We start from the raw sequence: 17,531 nt of genomic DNA, 5'->3' as shown, positions 1-17,531 counted from the left end.
TTTAATTTATTATTTTATAAAATAAAATTATATATAAATTATATTAATGTTGATTTAATTGGTATAATTTCTAAACAAGATCAATTTTAATCGTACACTATCGAAGTACAGATTTAGTCCTAGCGTATGAAATTGTGCAAATTTAACACTAACGTGTCAATATAATAACAAAAAAAATGTATGAAACTGCTTTAATTTATCGACAAACTGGTTTAGAAGGTCTGATGTGGCTAAATAACAGTCAAACACGTCTTTTTAAATTTTCGGTAGCGTATGGTTAAAATTGATCTTACGTGGAAACGTTAGTGTTAAATTTGCACAATTTTATACATTAGGGCTAACTCTGCACTTCGATTGAAACGTTACGGCTAAATCTGCACTTCGCTTAAACATTAAAGCTAAATATTTAGTACATTACTAAAACAAATATTTAGTGCATTAATAACACAGATACTTTCAAACAAAAAATGTGATTCATTTATATGTAGCAGGTTTAATTTTTTTAAACTGTGTAAAATATTTGACTGTGTTATTAATATAGTTAAAAAAACATGTATGAAACTATTTCAATTTATCGACAAACTGGTTTAGAAAGTCTGATGTAGCTAAATAACAGTCAAACATGTCTTTTCAAATTTTCGGTAGCGATTGGTTAAAATTGATTTTGCTTGAAAATGTTACGGTTAAATTTGCACAATTTCATATGTTAGGACTAAATCAGCACTTCGCTTAAACGTTAAGGTTAAATCTATACAATTTCATACATTAGGGCTAAATCTGTACTTCTGTTGAAACGTTAGGGTTAAATTTGCACAATTTCATATGTTAGTAATGCACTAAATATTTAATCGCGTTTCAAATAAAGTACAGATTTAGTCCTAACATATGAAATTATACAAATTTAACGCTAACATTACGATTATAATTTTATTTTTATTTTTATAATATAACATAATAAATTTTAAATTTTTTATTATATAAGTTTTTAAAAAAATATTAAATAAAAAAAATTTAAATATAATACCAAAAAAAAAGTTAATTTATTGACCATGGTTGGGAATAGCCCCTTCTAAGGGAATATTTCCCAACCTAGAATATTTTTTTAAAAAAAAGATCCCAAACAAAGGGTTAATCCAAATATTAGAAGTATAATCAATTTATGATTAGACTAGTAGATGTTACAATTTTAACTAGGTTAAAGCTTTTTCACTCACCCGCAAGTTGAGCACGGGTAGAACAAATCTCAACTTAAAACGTAAATTTTGCCAAAAAAAAATAAGGGTAAAGTTCAAATAAAACCCCTGTGGTTTCACTAATTTTCAAATAAAGGATTGTGGTTTACTTTTTGTCAAAACGAGGATTGAAGTTTTTAACTTTAACAAAATAAGGACTTTTTCGATTGATACTATTAAAATCACCTTTGACGACTTCAAAAATGACATATTTTAAGAACTACTAATATTCTAAGCAACTTTAATTCTTCGACTTTTTTATTTTGAGATTGTTTAGATGATGTTTGGTAAAGAGAGAGAAAGTTAATGTTTAGAGAGAGAAAGTTCCAAAAAAGATGATTTTCGAAAATCGAAAATGTAGTTCCATAGAAAATATGATATTGAACAACTTTAATTCTTGGAAATTTTCATTTTCAGGTCGTTAAAGATGATTTTAATAGTATTAATTAAAGTTTGAAACCTCAATCCTTGTTTTGACAAAAAGTAAACCACAGTCCTTTATCTGAAAATTAGTGAAACCACAAGGGTTTTATTTGAAATTTACCCAAAAAATAATAACAATCATAGGGTTTATAAAGTCTAATGTATCCCAAGAAAATACATTTAGCGGACTGTGGAGCTATTTTGTCGAACATATGGACGTGTCTATGACTAACATAAACAACAAGAAATCGAAATTGTGAATAATCATGAAGTTTTCCAAACAATTACCGAAATGGTATTTTGAAATTAATAATAGATGTATGCAAATAATAGATAACATAAACATCGGTATTTAAAGTATAAGTACAAAAAGAAGCAGGTAACTTTGTATGATTAAACATAGCAAGACCCGTTTCAATAATTATTCAATCGGTCACATGCACCTTAATGAGTAAGTGAATTTGCTCATTTACCGTTGGATATAAACTTATTAAATCTAAATCTCGGGATGCTTTGAATCTCCACCTTAGGATTCTAATAAGCTTAGATCTGACGGTGAATGAGCAAATTCTACGTGCCCACTAAGATGCATGTGATCAAAACTGAATTATTCTTAACCATATTAGATTTTCTAATTAGATAATAAAAGGTATTTATCAAATATTATTTATATTAAATATAATTATATTTAATAAATACTATATATCCTAGAATATTTAATTAAGTTAGGATAATAATTTAGATATATAATCATATTATACTATCTAATTATTCCCTTTAATTGATTTAATCACAAATATAATCTAATTACATTTATCTAAATAAATCAATTAATCCATCTTAATTTATCTACTATAAATTTCGGCTCCCATGTCTCTCCCTCTTTAAATTACCATTCTGTCATCTGGTTTTAATTTTGTGTGTGACACATTAGGTTTTTACCGCAGCTAGTCGTATATGTTCATTTAAATTTATTCAACTGAATCAATTTAACCTAAACATTTAACGGAATGAGTGCGCAGACTGTTTTATCAGAACCGTCACATTCCCTTAGAGCGATTAGAAGTCAGATCGATTCTGACGTTTACCTTTCAGTATTAAGTGTAGTATAATCCGATCCTTCATCACTTATATCCTTAGACGAATTTATAATTATGGAATATGTCAAGTTACATATAATGAGACGTTTGTTTTACTTGTTCAGATAGAATTAACTCTCAATAGATAGGTTAAGTGAAATCTCCATTTCTACTCTTAACATTATCACCTTGCAAGGATTTTAATTAATTCTTCAACAAGCGGCCTATGGATATATCTCCTATCTACCAGGAGTGACGAATGCTCAATCTAACATTAACTATCCTATAATTACTTTATGTGATACCTAACCCTGCTCTCTCACACCCCAGGACCCCTTGTAACGGATCGTGCTCGCACAGAATCAAAGCATCACATTCCATAATCCAAAATCACTAATTAATATTTATTTGAGTCCGATGATTACTTATACCTACTAATATCATTTGAGATGAAACATTTGACACTAGATAAATCCATCCATCCTGTTATTTCAAGTCGAGTTCCCAGTCCTAATGAACTCCTTCACCGGATCCATATGACTGTCTAAATATCTTAATACCTAAAACTTGTGAGATCAGCTCTCTGCTCACAAGAGAAGATATTATCATATGCAAGTCTCAATAGTATTATGTTAATCACATAAACACATTACTTGACTTAGGGTTGATTTAAGTTTATCAGTTTATTATAAAGTTCAGTCTCACTTCATGCTTGTATGAACACTTTTATGATCACTTAAATAAACTTCGGGGTTTCTTTTATTTAACTTGATTAGTTATGATAAAAGATAAATGCCTTTATATAGTCAAACATACTATATCTTATAAAACAAACGATAATGAACGATTCATTTACAACTGGTTTATATCCTACAATAATTTACTATAGGACACTAAACCCCAAAATCTCCCACTTGGACTAAAGCCAATTGTTCCTAAAACTAATCCCAGAAGAATTCAAATGACGATTATGAACTCTCTATCTTAAGGCTTTCTTTAATGGATCTGCAACGTTGTCCTCTGTGGATACTCTTTCGACTCTCACATCTACTTTGGCTACAACCTCTCTGATGAAAATGGTATTGCATGAGATAATGCTTGGATCCATTATGAGACTGTGGTTCCTTTACTTATGCAATGGCTCCATTGTTATCACAGTACAAAGTAATGGGATTCACAATGTCAGGCATCACTCCTAGTTCTGTCACGAACTTCTTGATCCAAACTACCTGCTGCTTCCGCAATCGGTGGACTCCGACTCGGTCGACGAGAAAGCAACACTTCCTTGCTTGGAACTCCTAGTATTTTAACATTTTTTTTGTAATTGTGTTAGTAACACATTAAATATCTTCGACATAATTGATGTTTGGAAGGTCTGAACTGACAGTTAAATAACAGTCAAAATTGGTAATTTAGAAAAAAATAATTATTTATTTTTATTATAAAACCGGTAGCTAATTTACCAATTTCTTTGCAAAATGAAACCGATAGAATACCAATTTCGTCCTTGATTAACAGAGATCCACAGTATAAGGTAATATGTCAAATCAGGACCTTTAAGAGAATTAAAATATTCATAAGGGCTCCAAACGGGGAAATTATTAAAAGCACTTGTTCTCCATGTCAAATGGATGACCTTCTATACATATTTTTGACATGTGTAATATGGACTCACACATATTATATGAGGCCATGTTGTTTTATTTATTTAGTGGGATATAATACATGTGCCAAAATGTGAATCGAGAGTCCTCTAAATGACATAAAAGACCAAATACTTAATATAACAACGAATTTTGCCCCTATTTGGGGTCCGTATGAGGATTTAATCCTCATAAGAGCACATCTAGTGCATATAATTACATTGTTACTTTCTATAAATTAGACACAACCAACCACTATGGAGGTTGTGTCTAATTTTGGTTTGTTACTTCATTTAGTGACAACCAATAAACTTTACATATAAAAAAAAAAACTTCTCGGGAGAGTGCAACACACTTGAATGGTATTCACATAGAGTGGATTACACGAGGAGTTCCCGAGTGCAACACACTTGAATGGTATTCACATAGAGTCGATTACACGAGGAGAGTGTGGAACCTAAAAAAAAAAAAAAAGAGTATTCTTCAAATGGTGGGCCTAGATTTTTGTTTTTTATTTTTTAATTCTGTTTTTTCTCCTTTCAAATCCTCCCTAATTAATAAAATTTTATTTTTTGACCCCTTAAAATTGAGAAGTTACAACAACTCTAATGGATTGTAATTTTAAGACCTAATTTTATCTAAGTGGCATCAATTGTTTGTCATCATCCATTAGACTTGCTCTAAGGGTCCTGGTTTAGCATATTACCTACTGTGTGTCTCTGCTAACAAAATATAAAACTGGTAATTAATCTGCCGGTTTAAATTGCAAAGAAATCGATAGATAATCTACCGGTTTCATAATAAAATACATTTTTTTAATTTTTAATTGAAACCGGTAGCTAGTCTACCAGTTTCATCTAATATGTATATTCTTTTGAAGTGTCTGGTCGTAGTAGCATATCCGTGGGGCCTTCCTTGGAACGGAAAAAGGGGTGCCGCAAAGGAGCAGGCTAGGCATTTGCGGCGTGCAATAGCTCTACCTGGCGTGCCACCTTGCATGCAAGTGAGCTGGACTCGTCGTGAAACTTCACTTCTTCTTATAGAAATGATGTGTGCTAGCCTTACTTTCCAACAAACTCAAAATTTTAAAGTAAAATGTCAAAAATAGTCCCTATATGTTTATTAAAATTTTAATTTAACTTCAACATTTAATTATTTATTTTTGAACTCATTAATTACAAATTTCCTTGCCAAATTAGTTAGTAGTAAACATCTAATTCGATTAAAAAAATTATTCTTTTAAATGTAAGTTTGAAATTATATTTTTGACAGTTTAAATTAGGGTTTTTACAGTTACTTTATAGTCACGTTACAGTTTGAATTATGAGTTTTACACTTTGAAATTATAAATTTAACCATAAGATTTCCAAACAAAATCAATTTTATACTTTGCTGAAAATTATAAAAAATGGTTTAACTGTTATTTAACTGTCCCATCGAACATTCCAAATAAGTTTGTGGATATGTTGAAGTAATTTCATACGTTTTTTTGTTAACATAGTAAAAATTTTAGACATTTTGACAACATTTTTTTGTTTTTAACTTATATAGTAAAACCTCTATAAATTAGTAATGTTGGGATCATAGAATTTTATTAATTTATAGAGTTATTAATTAATCAATAAATTATTAATTATTAATTTATAGAGTGATTTTAAATTTTTAAAAAGTAAATTTGAAATTATTAATTTAAATAATTTTTTTTGTCTAAAATCAATGAACAAATAAAATTAAATGTGCATTATATAAATTAATTGAATTTGAAAGTTCATTGTATTTATGTTAAAAATATTCAATGTATCATAGTTAATGAATTAGTACTATATAAATTTCGCTGCACCGAGAATAGTTAGAGATAAAATTTAACTACATTTAAATTTTAAGAAAAAACAAAATACTATAGATTCATATTTTGCTAAATTATCCTATATATATATATATATATCGCATATGTATTTAAGAAATTATTAATTTATAAAGGTAATAATACAATGTATTTATAAAGGGTTGTTCCAGAAAATTATTATCTTATTAATTTATTTAAATTGATCATTTTTTTTGAACTGGCCCAACTCGGGACCAGAAGAAATTATTATTTTAAAGAGTTCATTAATTTATCGAGTATTAATTTATAGAGGTTTTACTGTACGTAACAAACTTTTTTTTACAGTTTGTCCGATTTCTCGGTTCGAGACTAGCCAGACACCTTTTAGATGGAAATTAAAAATGCTTTATTCTTTTTTTTTTTGAGAGACATCTCAACAATTAAACAGTAGCGGGAAAACGCTTGTCGCTACAAATAAACTGATATAAGAAAGGTGGAATAGAACCAGCTAGCGAGACAGGATTCAAGAGTTTCTTTCCCCACGAAGCACACTCATGAGCAACAAGATTAGCCATTCTTCGACAATGAACCACCTGAGCGGAACTGAACCGTGAAAGCCACAGTTTAACATCATCAAAGATAACCGAACCACTGAAATCCACCGCACCCCTGTCATTTAGAGCATTAGCAATCGCCAGATTATCTGTTTCCAGAACAAGATTAGTGAAACCACCATCCCATGCCGTTTGAAGTCCCAGCACAATCGCATACATTTCTGCCACTTCAATTGAGATTGTCGGGTGTACCGGCGCAGCTGCTAGCAAAATAACATCGCCCAATTCGTCTCGTATAACAGCTCCACTACCACCAGATTCATTAAGTTTCCACGAGGCATCCACATTAATCTTAATCAGGCCAGCCGGTGGTGGAGACCATTTCCCTCTACTAACGCCGAGTTGATCAACACCATCACTGCTAACATCATTGATAGCTTTCCAAGTAGACAACCAAGCCTTAGCAGCCGCCGCAATAATGTTCGATTGACCAACAATACCGTTATGAACAAGGCGATTTCTATAAAACCACAACATCCAATAAATTGTTACTATTTTTACCAATAAATGAGAATCCCCAATCAGCCTTATTCCCTCTAAACCACCATTAAAATCGTGCTTTAGAGACTGCCAACGCCAATCATTTGGAAGAACAATTTGCCAAACCTCTTTGGCCAACCTGCATTTTATAAAAATATGCACAAGATCTTCTCCTTCCCATCTACACCATTGGCAAATGCTAGGAGCTTCAATCCCCCTTTGCCTCAAGTTTGAGAAAGTTGGCAAAATATTACGAACCGCTTTCCACAAAAAGTGTTTGATTTTAAGGGGTAAACGAAGTTTCCAAATCCATGCATAATTGGAACCATGAGTAGTCGAGGTAGATGCTTCACCCAGGTTCAAACGTCTGTTCTTTTCAATCATATAGTATGCAGACTTGACAGTGTAAGAACCGAGTCGGGAATCAGGCCAATAACGCACGTCCGGCGGAAATCTACGACTCAAAGGGATTTTCAAAATTTCTGAAGCTTCATCCGGACTAAATAATTGTGTGATCACAGTGGAATTCCAACCTCCCAAATCAGAATCAATCAACTCATTTACGGTACTAATAGGAGAGCTCATAAGCTTTGTTAAAGGACGTTTCACAGGTAAAGAAGGGATCCAATTCGATTTCCAGATATCAATCTTAGCCCCATTCCCTACACGCCAACAAGAACCATCCTTAATAATCTTCCTAGCTTGGATCAGCCCCCTCCAAATATAACTTGGATTCCATTCTAATTTAGCCTCATCAAATCCCGAGTTTTTGAAATATTTAGCTTTGTAAACTTGGGCACAAAGAGAAGATGGAGACACAATGAGTTTCCAAGCTTGTTTAGCAACCATAGCTAAATTAAAAGATTCGAACCACCGGAACCCAATGCCTCCATCTTTTTTAGCTTGACAAAGGGCGTCATAGGTTAGCCAATGCATAGATCGTTTGTTACCTGAACCTCCCCACCAGAAACGACTTATAAGTGATTGTAAATTTTTACAAAACGACGACGGCACAATAAAACAACTCATCACGTATGGGGGATAGATTGTGCGACTGCCTTAATAAGAATCTCCTTCCCACCAATAGAGAGAAACCTTTCTCCCCAACCATGAATTCTTTTAGAGAGCCTTTCAAACAGGTATTTGAAGATAACTTTCTTAGATCTGCCCACGAGTGTTGGCATACCTAGATATTTCGATAAATGGCCTACCTCCTTCACACCTAAAGAATTAATCAGACAAGCCTTTTTATCATCCTCTACTCCCTTGCTAAATGAAATTTCTGATTTCTCATAATTCACTTGTTGACCCGAGGCCCCTTCATATTCTGCCAGGATTTTTTTAACAATATTAATTTCCTGTTCATTAGCTCTCCCAAATATAATTGAATCATCAGCAAAAAGAAGATGACTAATGATAGGACAACCCGGACCCATCTTAATACCATGTAAATCTCCCATCAATTCTGCTCTTTTAATTCTTGAAGAGAGACCCTCAGCACAAATCAAGAATAAGTAGGGGGAAAGTGGATCCCCCTGTCTTAAACCTCTTTCTGGTTTCAACATTCCCGTAGGTTGCCCATTAATAAGGAAGCTGTATGACACAGAAGTAACACAAGTCATAATCCAGCTAACGAACTGATTCGGGAAGCCCATCTGTACTAACATTTTCTCCAAATAGCTCCATTCAATCCTGTCATAGGCTTTACTCATATCTAGCTTAAAAGAAAACGCCCATTTTTTTCCTTTCATCCTGTGTTTCATTGTATGAAAAACTTCAAATGCAATCATTGTATTATCTGAGATGGATCTACCTGGCACAAACGCTCCCTGCTCACCACTTACCACATCATCTAAACAACACTTCATCCTGCGAGCTAAGATTTTTGAAATAACTTTATAGGCCACATTACATAAACTGATTGGTCTTAGCTCTTGAACATGCTCAGGGTTATGAACCTTCAGAATTAATGTTACGAACGTGTGGTTTAACATATCAGGCATAACCCCAGTTTGAAAAAACTCTTTGACAAGTAAAATCAAGTCCTTACCAACCGTATCCCAGAATGACTGATAAAATAAAGCTGGCAATCCATCCGGTCCAGGGGCCTTATCAGGATGAATTAGGTAAAGAGCCTCCTTCACTTCCTCGTCCGAAATTGCGATCGTTAATCCGTGCAGATTACATGTATTAATTCGCTGATTCACACAAGCAACAAACTCGTCAACCCCTCTCTGTTCATTGTGAGTAAAGAGATTTCCGAAGTACTCAGAAATTACCTCCCCCAATCTTAACGTCACCTACAACCCAATTTCCATTCCGATCTCTGATTCGTTTAATGTTGTTGTTCTTCCTTCGGGTTGTTGCCTTGGCGTGAAAATAAGATGTGTTCCGGTCCCCTTCTTTCAACCATTCATTTCTTGATCTTTGCTTCCAAAGGACTTCCTCCCTCTCCATTAATTCGGTCAGCTCCAGAGTGATTAAATTCTCTTTATGAACGATATCAGCATTACGAGGGAGCTGCTGTAATATTTTCAGCTTCTCATTCTTCTCTCTAATCACTTTCCTCACATTACCAAATGAGTTGTAGCTCCACATTGTCAACATGTTAGAGCAGTGTTTCACTCGATTCTGAAATCCCGAAGCAGCATTCCAAGCATCTTGTACGACCTGTTTGCAATTATGATCCCGTAACCACATCTTCTCAAACCTGAACAATTTTTTCCTCTTTGTGTCTCCTACTGAATCTCCCTCAAGGTTCAACAAAATTGGACAATGATCAGAATGAATCCTTACAAGATTTTGAACTTTGTATCCTGGATATAGTAATTCAAAGTCAGAATCACCAACAAATCGGTCGAGACGTTCTCTGACTTCCTCAGTACCTTCCCTACAATTCGTCCAGGTGTATGCTTTATTCTTTGGAATATCTAATGTTATTGAAATTTTGAAAAAACTGTTAAATAACAGTAGAGATGGCAACGAGTACTGTACCCGCAGGTACCCGACACTACCCAATCCTAATAGGACTATCCGTACCCTGTATAAAAGGGTATGAGACCAAAACCATTACTCGTTAGGGTAATGGGACAGGTATGGGAATACCCTCTAGAGTACCCGTTATCCGTTATAATTTTTTTTATATATTAATAAATATCATTGTTTTTTTATATGTAAGAGGTGAGATTTGAACCTCAAGCTGTTTTTTGAACTATTGAGTGATACTACTAGGCTACTTTATTCTTATTAATTAAGATTCAATTTGTTCACTTTTTAGATAGATGATTTATTAAATTTATACTTTGTTAGATTTGTAATATTTTTTGTTTTATTTATTGATTTTTAATGGGTAAATACCTCTTCAAAAATATGTATATATTAGATGAAACCGGTAGACAAGCTACCAGTTTCAATTAAAAATTCTAAAAAAAAAATATTTTTATTTATTTATTATGAAATCGGTAGGTAAATTACCGGTTTTGTTTTTGGTTAGCACAGACCACAATGAATAATATGCTAAACCAAGATTCTTATTAGGATTAAATGCTAATAAGGACCCAAACGAGGGTAAAATCCTATAACAACTGCTCCAAATGAGGCAAAATCCGTATTTATTAACTTAGGTGCATGAAAAATCAGGAACAGTTTGGTTGGCTGTTAAAAAGGGTTATATTGACTTCATCTCGAACCATATTGCTCCTTTTATTACTATTAAGGGTAAAATTACTCTTTAGGAAAAATTGAAGGGCGAAATTCCAAATATATATATGCTTTTTAGATAATCCGTATCTTATGGTATTATTGTTATAACAAAATTATGTAATCTCCCTTCCGCAAGTTGATGTCTGAATATTTTAAAGGCAGAAAGCATCATGAGGTCCCTGATCTTTCATTGTTTGGTGTATTAAACCTTCGATGTTTCATTTAGACACATTGAGCTTTCATATATGGTTGTATTAGACCCTTTTGTAAATCAATTAATATATAAGTTTATTAAGGGCATGTTTGGTTAGGTTTATATAACTGTAGCGTTTCGCATTTTCTCTGGACACTGCAACATTTTGGAGCTTTTCACGAAAAGCTCTTTTCATGAACAGTTGTTTGTATTTACTTGTTATTGAAAAATTACCCTTCTTATTTCCACAAAATGTGCTTCAATTTTAACATTATTTTTATTTTTAGAACATAATTATCGAAAAACAAGGTTTTATTGTGTTCAATAAATTTTTTATTTTTTATTTAAATTATTTTTATTAATTTGTATAATATATTTTTTATTTTAGAATTTGTTATTTTTAGAACATCATTTGTTGTTACACCAAACATGTCCTTAATAAACCTATATATTAATTGATTTATGGAAGGACCTAATACACCCATATATGAAATATCAAGGGTTCAATGTGTCTAAATGAAAGATCGATGGCTTAATGCACCAAATGGTGAAAGATCAGGGGTTCAATGTGTCTAAATAAAAGATCGAGAGTTTAATGCACCAAACAATGAAAGATCAGGGGTCTCAGGATGCTTTTTACCTATTTTAAAATGGGTTTGAAGTTTGAACGTGAAAACGGGCAGAAAACAGGCGTTAAGTGCGTTGCCATATCTAGAATTGAATTAGCTAATATTGTGCATTTCCACGAGGAAATATTTGATTGGTAGTTGTCTCCCACCACAATCAAATCCAATATTCAGTTTAAAATATAATATAGAAAATAGTAAGGGGTCAAGTGGTTGGTGCACATGATACGTGGACCAAAATAGTTAGAGGTATGGAAAAGCCTGTTCAATGGCTCGTGACGTTGCCATTGTTGGGTTGGGGGAATGGAAATATGGAATCTTCTCTTTCTAAATGTGTTCACACCTGAGGATGCTGATATTTTACACGTTCAACCATTTCTTCTTATTCTATTACCATATTACCCTACTAGGAGCTTTTTCTTTTTATTTATTATTTAATCTTCATCAATTTCACTAATCTACAATTTTCAATTACGCGGTTCGAGCCTCGTTTTTTTAAATGGTTCGAGGCTCGTGAGGTACCATTTAAGTATATTTTTTCTTTTTCGATTAATCTTTTCTATATAAATTAGAATTTGGATCCGAGATCACTAGCTTAAACGACTTGAGACTTTTAATTACTCAAATCAACCTTAATCGATAAGGTTTTAAATTTTTAAAGCATATCACATGTATAATACAATTTTTTTTGAAGCAATGTATAACACAATTTTAATTAACATATTATTAATTTTATAAGATTTTTCAGTATATATATACACTTTTGTTTTTTCACTCCAAACAATAAAATTGAAGTGTTTGGTTATAATTGATAAATAATTACTAATAGTTATTTCTGTAACGACCCGATCCGGAGTAAATGGTGTCGGAGTAGAAGGTCCAAGCAAGGAACGACCCTATGAAATGGCGGGGATAAGAATAAACTGAATCCCACATCAGAAATGGAGAGAGTGACTAAGACTTAATAGTAATACGTTAGGCACCCTTTACGCGGTTCGAGACTCGTTAGGCACCCTTTAAGTGGATTCTTTTTCAATTAAATTTTTCTACATATACTAGGACTTGAACTCGAGATCACTAGCTTAAACAACTTGAAACTTTTAACCATTCAAATCAATCTTAATCGATAATATTTTAAATTTAAAAGCAAATTACATGTACAATACAATTTTAATTAACGTATTATTAATTTTATAAGATTTTTCATTATATATATAGTTTAATAATAAAATTAAAGTGTTTGGTTAGAATTGATAAATAATTACTTATAGTTATTTCTGTAACGTTTTGGTCCGGAATGAGTGGCGCTGAGGTAGAAAGTCTGAGCAAGGAGCGGCCCTATGAAATGACGATGGGAGGCAGGAATAAACTTAATCCCACATTAGAAATAGAGAGAGAGTGACTGTGGCTTATTAGTAATGTGAGAATCCAATATATGCAGACGCGTTTTAAAACCATGAGGTCCAACGTGTTGGATTTGGGCTAGAGCAGACAATATTTACATGGTATCAGATGAGGATGTTACAATTGGTATTCGAGCCGACTCTCCATGTACAATGTGTGGTTCGAGGACCAACCAGACGGAAGTTGGTGGCTTGTAACGACCCGATCCGGAATGGGTGGCGCTGGGGTAAAAAGATTGAGCAAGGAGCGGCCTAAAGGATGGCGATGAGGACAGTAATGAATTGAATCCCAAATCGAAAATGAAGAAAGAATGACTATGACTTATTAGTAAGATCAGAATCCAATATATGCAGATGCGTTTTAAAACCGTAAGGCTTAAAATATTGGATTTGACCAAAACGGATAATATCTATATGATATTGTACTGAGATGTTATAATTTCTCCCGTTTCTTCATAAAACAAGGTTGAAAATTCATCTCAAATCCACACTATTTCATGAGTAGAATGTTTAGAAATAAATATTTTCCAATGGAAACATTTTTGCTTTCACATTTGGGCACTAATCCGATTTATATTCAGAGGAACTGAATTGATATTCTTGCGGTTGAGCCTGAATTAATTTTCCAATAACAATTTTTTCTTTTTCCTGTCTTTCTACATTTCTAACGCATTATAAGTTCATGCACAATTTAAATTAACATTTTAAGAAAAGAACCGATTAAGGATGATTTCTAGCCGGATCATAATGTGAAAATCCAAAATCCAATTAATAAAATAACAACTTTGAATTGCTTTTTTAATTTATCGGTATTTACAAGGACATTTCTGACATATCCTTCAATGTGGGTTCCCCACTCTTTTGACAATAATTTGTTTGATTTGGATTTTGCTACTCTATTTCTAGTCACCTTTTAAACTTTCCATGATTTTCAACCTCTTCACCTACCACACGCCACACCATAACATTTTCACTGATCAAAATCAAATCTTGACCGTTGATTTCTGAATATATTTCCAGCCACATGATGAGTCAGAATTCGACGGTCTAGGCTAAAACTACTAGAACCTTCTCTCTCTCACTTCAGAATTTCCCATTATATCTGCCCCCTTCGTTTTATACATTCAAAGCTTGTGCTCAGCTCGTGTCCTCCTCGCTCTAGATTTCTGATTACCATTTGTTGAACGTTCCAAGGTCCATTCTCATTTCTCTATTCTCGTTGAGCTCACTGTTTCGATGCTACTTTCTTTTGATCATACAGTGGAATGCTGTTTGTCATTTGAAGAATCTGTTGTTAGATCTGTTTCTGATAATGGGAATCACATTTATTTTTATTTTTTTTTCTTGAAATTTTTTGATCCGATCTGCCAGTGGTTTTGATTCTCTTGCTAACTATCAGATCTGATCTGAAAAAGTTCTTTCAAATTTTACAGAAGGAAAAAGAATGACGAAGAACTACCCAAAAGTAAGTGCAGAGTACGAGAAGGCCGTTGATAAGGCCAAGAGGAAGCTCAGAGGTTTCATCGCCGAGAAGAACTGCGCTCCACTCATGCTCCGTCTCGCGTATGTGATTGTTCTATCTGTTTCCACTGATATGTGTATTTCTCTTATATTATATTGCATTGTATAGTTGCTAGAGATTTGATTGTTTGTTGAAACGGCTTTGTGATGCAGATGGCACTCAGCTGGTACCTACGACGTGAAGACCAAGACCGGTGGTCCATTTGGAACCATGAAGCACGAAGCTGAGTTGGCCCATGGCGCTAACAATGGGCTTGATATTGCTGTTAGACTTCTTGAGCCCATCAAGCAGCAGTTCCCTATCCTCAGCTATGCTGACTTTTATCAGGTATTTTTTGTTTGAATGTGCCTTTTATTAATCGATCGGAAAGATATTGAGATTCATTTGTTGATCGTTGTTTCGTTGCTTTCTGATTTGTTTCTGTTTTTCCCCTGTATTGTAGCTTGCCGGTGTTGTCGCTGTTGAGATCACTGGTGGACCTGATGTTCCATTCCATCCAGGAAGAGAGGTATTACTGTTTATTATATATATATACAGTATTGTTTTGAGAAGGTGTATTTAATTCAATCGGATCAGTGATAGCTAACAATTGGTCAATATTTGTATCTATGGTCATTATTTGTGGTATTATTTTGTTGGCGTGGTATTAAATGAGATGTCCACGCTAGTGGGGATAATCCTGAATGATTGGTGCTGCTAATTCTTGTTAACGTATGGTGATTACTAGAAATTAACACTGAATCAAATAATACACAATAGGTATTAGGCAATCTATATTTGGATTTGGAGACCATCTAAGAATGGTATCATTATTCAGTTTGTTGGATTTTCTTTTGGATAATGCAAACATGTTTCTGTTTCCCTTTTTAACCTGAACTGTTGACCTGAATTGGCGAATTTCATTGTCTAGGTGTACTTAATCATTCTAGCTATACGGCATTTTAAGCTTTGTATTATCTCAAATTGTACTAAAGATAACTTTGTAATTATCTCAGGACAAGCCCGAGCCTCCTCCAGAAGGTCGTTTGCCTGATGCTACCAAGGGTGAGTAATATTCGGCTGCTGAGTTTACTAATTAAAATCTAGAAGCCACCTTTGAGGTGTTGCATTTATGTATGTTGAGCGAGTTCCTAAACTTCGTATGTTCATATACTGCAGGTTCTGATCACTTGAGGGATGTCTTTGGCACCATGGGTCTCGGTGACAAGGAAATCGTTGCTCTCTCTGGTGGCCACACCTTGGTTAGTGTCATATTTTGGATTTGCTTTGTTTCCATTTTAGGCAAAGATAGATTGTTTGAGGGCAGATATCCAAGTCTTTATGCTGATTTCATCTTGCCTGTGTTGGAATGCTTGTTACAGGGGAGGTGCCACAAGGAACGCTCTGGTTTTGAAGGTCCCTGGACTTCCAACCCCCTTATCTTTGACAACAGCTACTTCACGTGAGTTCAACCTCTCTCTCTCTCTTTGCGTATGATAGTTGTATTGAAACAGTGTCTTCAGTTGAATAATATGTATTTCAAGTGTCAGCTGACATTGTTCATTTCTAAATTTTGTTAGTGAGCTCTTGTCTGGTGAGAAGGAAGATCTTCTAAAATTGCCGACTGACAAAGTTCTTCTCTCTGACCCTGGTTTCCGTCCATTTGTTGACAAATATGCTGCGGTGTGTAATTTTCTCCTTTACACTAATAATGAGTGCTTCCTCCTATGATAATATTCAAAAGCTGATTAACATTCAATGCTGTCTGTTGATGGTTTATTTGCCGATCATGTAGGATGAAGATGCATTTTTTGCCGATTATGCTGAAGCCCATATGAAGCTCTCTGAGCTAGGGTAACTTTTTCATCTCTATTACTTTGATTTGTTGAACTCTGTTTATTGGCAACATGGTTCCAAATTTTAGGTTTATCTCTTATTTGGCATTTTCTTCTTTTTGCTGTTTTTTCAGATTTGCCGACGCATAAGGGGAGAGTAGAATGTGTTGAGGATGGTGCCAAGGATTTCACAGATTTTATGTACTTTCCAGCACTTGGGGATATATAGTTTTTTCTAGGCAATAGTTTGGCTGTTGATGGAATTGGTGCTATTTTGCTTGTGATGTTGCATAAAGCTGAAAATGGATTCTGATAGAATTCTTGGTATTATTCCCTTATGATTAAATAATAGAAATTTATGAGACTCAATTGAGCATACTGTTTGCACCCTGTTATCTTTTCAGCTATGCCTTCGTTGTGTTAATTAACAATCGTACCTTGCAGCTATGGTAGTGGTAATTAGCAGTCTTACCAAATAGCGGTTCCATATTGTGATCCATGCTAATTATGTATCTTGTTCGCTTTTTATGTTAGCATGGTCAGATAGCAGGACACTAAACTTACTTGGTATTGGTAGGCCAATGAAATTTGTTTGTATTAGCAAGATAACTTGTGTCCTCCAAGCGATGTCTTGAAGGGTAGAAAGCTCTCGGTATATTAATTAGAATTAGCAATACCTGTTTTGTAGCGGCAAGGAAGGCCAAATTATCATCTTATATTGAATGTACGATTTAAATATTTGAACTTTTTAGTCTGTTGCTCAGCGGACGGAGCCGGTGCTGAATCTCACGTCTTCTAGACAATCTCCAATCGAATGCAAGTTGTACAATCTCTTATTATGTTCGTCTGCTATTATAATAAAGTACAAATTTATGATTATGGAATGTTGGACTTGGGTGTTGCGCAAATTAATTTAGAGTTGGAATGGGAAGTCAAGTCCATAAATATGGGATGCAGCAGACTTATTCTACATAG

The 17,531-nt window shown here is 33.7% G+C and overlaps 1 protein-coding gene across 1 annotated transcript; it reads left to right on the top strand.

Moving 5' to 3' along the window:
* The first annotated feature begins 14,252 nt into the window (after nucleotides 1-14,252).
* LOC136222439 (L-ascorbate peroxidase, cytosolic) lies at nucleotides 14,253-16,932 on the top strand. Its single transcript, XM_066010200.1, has 10 exons — nucleotides 14,253-14,414; nucleotides 14,654-14,783; nucleotides 14,895-15,069; nucleotides 15,185-15,250; nucleotides 15,738-15,786; nucleotides 15,901-15,983; nucleotides 16,104-16,183; nucleotides 16,302-16,404; nucleotides 16,517-16,575; nucleotides 16,691-16,932. The coding sequence occupies exons 2-10, from the start codon at nucleotides 14,665-14,667 to the stop codon at nucleotides 16,704-16,706; spliced, it is 750 nt and encodes a 249-aa protein (XP_065866272.1). The 5' UTR covers nucleotides 14,253-14,414; nucleotides 14,654-14,664; the 3' UTR covers nucleotides 16,707-16,932.
* The last annotated feature ends 599 nt before the right edge of the window (nucleotides 16,933-17,531 follow it).

The sequence above is a fragment of the Euphorbia lathyris genome, chromosome 3 (assembly GCF_963576675.1).
Source record: "Euphorbia lathyris chromosome 3, ddEupLath1.1, whole genome shotgun sequence".
NCBI lineage: Eukaryota > Viridiplantae > Streptophyta > Magnoliopsida > Malpighiales > Euphorbiaceae > Euphorbia > Euphorbia lathyris.
Note: the sequence above shows the minus strand (reverse complement) of the source record. Positions and strands in the feature narration are given on the sequence as shown.